The sequence below is a fragment of the Pezoporus wallicus genome, unplaced genomic scaffold (genome assembly GCF_028554395.1).
Source record: "Pezoporus wallicus isolate ANWC-B61680 ecotype Strahan unplaced genomic scaffold, APGP_CSIRO_Pwel_v1 contig_12620, whole genome shotgun sequence".
NCBI lineage: Eukaryota > Metazoa > Chordata > Aves > Psittaciformes > Psittacidae > Pezoporus > Pezoporus wallicus.
This window is the reverse complement of record NW_026637513.1, coordinates 1-3,134: the sequence shown is the minus strand read 5'-3', so window position 1 is coordinate 3,134 and position 3,134 is coordinate 1. Positions and strand designations below refer to the sequence as shown.

At 64.5% G+C, this 3,134-nt stretch overlaps 1 protein-coding gene across 1 annotated transcript; it reads left to right on the top strand.

Moving 5' to 3' along the window:
• The first annotated feature begins 1,210 nt into the window (after positions 1–1,210).
• LOC130597442 (U1 small nuclear ribonucleoprotein 70 kDa-like) lies at positions 1,211–2,323 on the top strand. The gene is made up of 3 exons (XM_057405989.1): positions 1,211–1,400; positions 1,478–1,565; positions 1,667–2,323. Exons 1-3 carry the CDS (start codon positions 1,211–1,213, stop codon positions 2,289–2,291), a joined length of 903 nt encoding a protein of 300 aa, XP_057261972.1. The 3' UTR covers positions 2,292–2,323.
• The last annotated feature ends 811 nt before the right edge of the window (positions 2,324–3,134 follow it).

Here is a 3,134-nt window from a genome sequence, read left to right as displayed (position 1 = left end):
TCAGTTGTGCCCCCTAATACAGATAAATAGGGGGACCCCCATATAGATCACTGGGGACCCGAAAATACATCAGTTGGGGGGATCCCAGGGTAGATCAGTGGGGACCCCCCCCAAGTAGATAAATGGGGGGACACCCCCATATAGATCAATGACGGACCCCCAGAATCGTTCAGTTGGGGACCCCCTGAAGTAGATCAATGGGGGGACCCCAAATAGCTCAATTGGGGCCTCGTAGAAATAGATCAATGTGGGAGCCCCCCTATGATGTTTATGTAGGATCTACAGCATTGCTATGGAGGGGGGCAGCACCCATAATGGGGGGGTCGGGTCTGGGGGGGGGGGCTGAGCCCCCCCATGGGTATGGGGACCAAACCCCTCAGTCCCAGTGACGGGGGGAGGGGGATTTAAGGGGGGGCTGAGCCCCCCCAACCCATCCCTATGGGGGGGATGTATGGGGGGGGGGCAATGGGTGGGGGGAGCACCCATGGGTGTGTGGGGGGGTGGTTTTTGGGGGGGGGTCGGGGGGTGATGGGTCTCAGGTAAGGCCCCAGCGCCTGTCCAGGACCAGGAGCTTCCGGAAGGTTCTTTGACCCCCCCCAAGCCGAGGGGGGGGGGGGACACACGGACCAGCCCCCCCCATCATCGTGTACCCCGGGGGGGAGTATGGGGGGGCTGCGTCCACCCTATTGTGAGTCATAGGGGGGGCTTGAGGGGAGTGTGTTATGGGGGGATGCAGGTAAGGCAACATTGGGGGTGTCCCCCCAAATCAACATGGGGGGGTCCTTATGCAAGTTGGTGGGGGGTTCAATGTGAAGGTAAAGGTGGTTCCCCCCCAAGTCAACATGAGAGGGGGGTCAATGTGAAGGTAAAGGGGTGACCCCCCCCAAGTCAACATGGGGTGGTCCAAATGCAAGTGGGCGGTCAGTGTGAAGGTAAAGGTGGTTTGTTCCCCCTGAGTAACCAACATGGGGGGGGTCAATGTGCAGGTAAAGGGGGTGCATCCCCCCGCAGTTCCATGGTACAGGCTTATGGGGGGGTCACCTTGTCCTTAACCTCTTTGCTTTCCAGCCGTGTATTTGGGGGGGGGAGGTACCCCCTTTCCCCCCCCAGGGCATCCGCAGCCCTTGGTCCTATTGATACTGATGATGCGTTTGGGGGGGGGTGGTGGTTTTGGGGGGGATGGTACCACTTTGGGGAGGGGGGGGGCGGGATGGCAGGTCCCCTTGTTACTAACCCCTCGTTTGTCCCCCCCTGTACCCCACTTTTGTCCCCCCTCCCTCGTCCCCCCCTCTTTATAGCCGCCTATAAACATGCTGATGGGAAGAAGATCGACGGGCGCCGCGTGCTGGTGGATGTGGAAAGGGGACGCACGGTGAAGGGATGGAGACCCCGGCGCTTGGGTAAGGACCCCCCCAATCCATAGGGGGTCCCCCCCTTTATCCATAGGACTCCCCCCTTGATGTGGCCTCTGTTGCAGGGGGAGGCTTGGGGGGGACCCGCAGAGGAGGAGCCGATGTGAACATCAGGCACTCGGGCAGGGACGATACCTCCCGCTATGACGAGAGGTGAGTGTGGGGCTGGGACCGGGTGAACCCCCCTATGGCAGCCCCAGTAGTGGGCCAGGGTACCCCCCGCCCCGGCGCCCCTCACGTGGTATCACCCGCAGGGACCGGGAACGGGAGCGGGAGCGGGAGCGCCGGGAGCGTTCTCGGGAACGGGAGCGGCGCCGTTCGCGCTCCCGGGACCGGCGCCGCCGCACGCGGAGCCGCGAGAAGGAAGAACGGGACCGAAAGCGGGGCGGGAGCCGGGACCGCAGCAAAGAGCGAGACCGGAAGCGCCGCAGCCGCTCCCGCGACCGCAAACGGGATCGCGACCGGGATCGCGACAAGAAGGAGGAGGGACTCGAACCCATGGAGCCCCTCGAGGACCTAGGGGGCAGCGGGGGGATGGGCGGCATTCCCGATCCCGGTCCCCCGGACGGGCTGGGATCCAAAGGGGACGGGGAGGACAAGAGCCGGGAGCGGGACCGGGAGCGGCGCCGCGGGCACCGGGAGCGGGAGCGGCGCCGGGAGCGCGAACGGGAACGGGAGCGGCCGGAGCGCGAGCACAAACGGGAACGGGAGCGTTTGGAACGGCGGGAGGAGAGGCCCCCCGGGCCGGATGCGCAGGATGCCATGGGCGGGGGGGGCGACCCCGGCTCCGAGCTGTTCCTGCAGTCGGATTCCCTCCCGCCGCCCGAGGGGTACATGGGGGCTGAGAACGGGTACCTGATGGAGCCCCCCATGGAGTGAGGGGGGGAGCCCCCAAAACGGACACCCCCAAAATCCCCGTTTTTGTGCTTCAAATAAAGGTGTTTTAATGGAAAGGAGTTTGGGGGTCGGGGGGCAGCAAAATGGGGGGGCATATGGGGAGGGATCCCCCCAAATGGGATGGGGGGACTAAATGGGAGGAGACACCCCCGACATAGGGTGAGACATCCCAGGTAGAGTGGGTTTGCCCCCCAAATGGCGTGAGAGACCCCAGTGAGGGGGGGCCTGAATAGGAGGGACACAACCCCAAATAGGGTGGGATCCCCCCCAAATAGAGTGGGACCTTCCATATGGGATGGGACACCTCCCGTAGGAGGGCGGGAGCCCCCAAACAGGGACCCCGCTTCCAAATACAATGGGAAACCCCAAATGGGGAGGGGGGGAGGCACTAAATGAGGTCGGAACCCCCCTCTCGAGATAGGACGGAACCAATCTAAATGAGATGGGGGGGGGGACTAAATAGGGTGGGATCCCCCCAATTCCCCCATCCCATCTGGGGTCCCTTCACGTGCGGAGGGGGGAGGGGGGGGGCTCGGCGCATGCGCGTATCTCCTTTGGGGGGGCGGGGCGGTGTCGCGCGCGAGGAGCGATGGCAGCGCTGAGCGGGGACGCGCTGGGGCTGGAGCGGGGTGAGGGGAGACCTGGGGGGCAGTGGGGGGCAATGGGGCAATGGGGGCAATGGGGGGCAAAGGGAGGTAATGGGGGCAATGGGGGTAATGGGGTAATGGCAGTGGGGGCAGTGGAGGCAATGGGGGGGCAGTGGGGGTGCAGGGGATAATGGGGGGGTTCAGTGGGGTGCAATGGCCCCCATGACCCCCCAGACGT

What these genes read in the sequence shown, in the direction of transcription:
- LOC130597442 (XM_057405989.1), top strand. Translation starts at nt 1,211, where the DNA reads ATGGCAGGTCCCCTTGTTACTAACCCCTCGTTTGTCCCCCCCTGTACC. An exon ending in ATGGAGACCCCGGCGCTTGG is followed by an intron (nt 1,401 to 1,477) that starts GTAAGGACCCCC and finishes CCTCTGTTGCAG; the next exon opens with GGGGAGGCTTGGGGGGGACC. An exon ending in ACCTCCCGCTATGACGAGAG is followed by an intron (nt 1,566 to 1,666) that starts GTGAGTGTGGGG and finishes TATCACCCGCAG; the next exon opens with GGACCGGGAACGGGAGCGGG.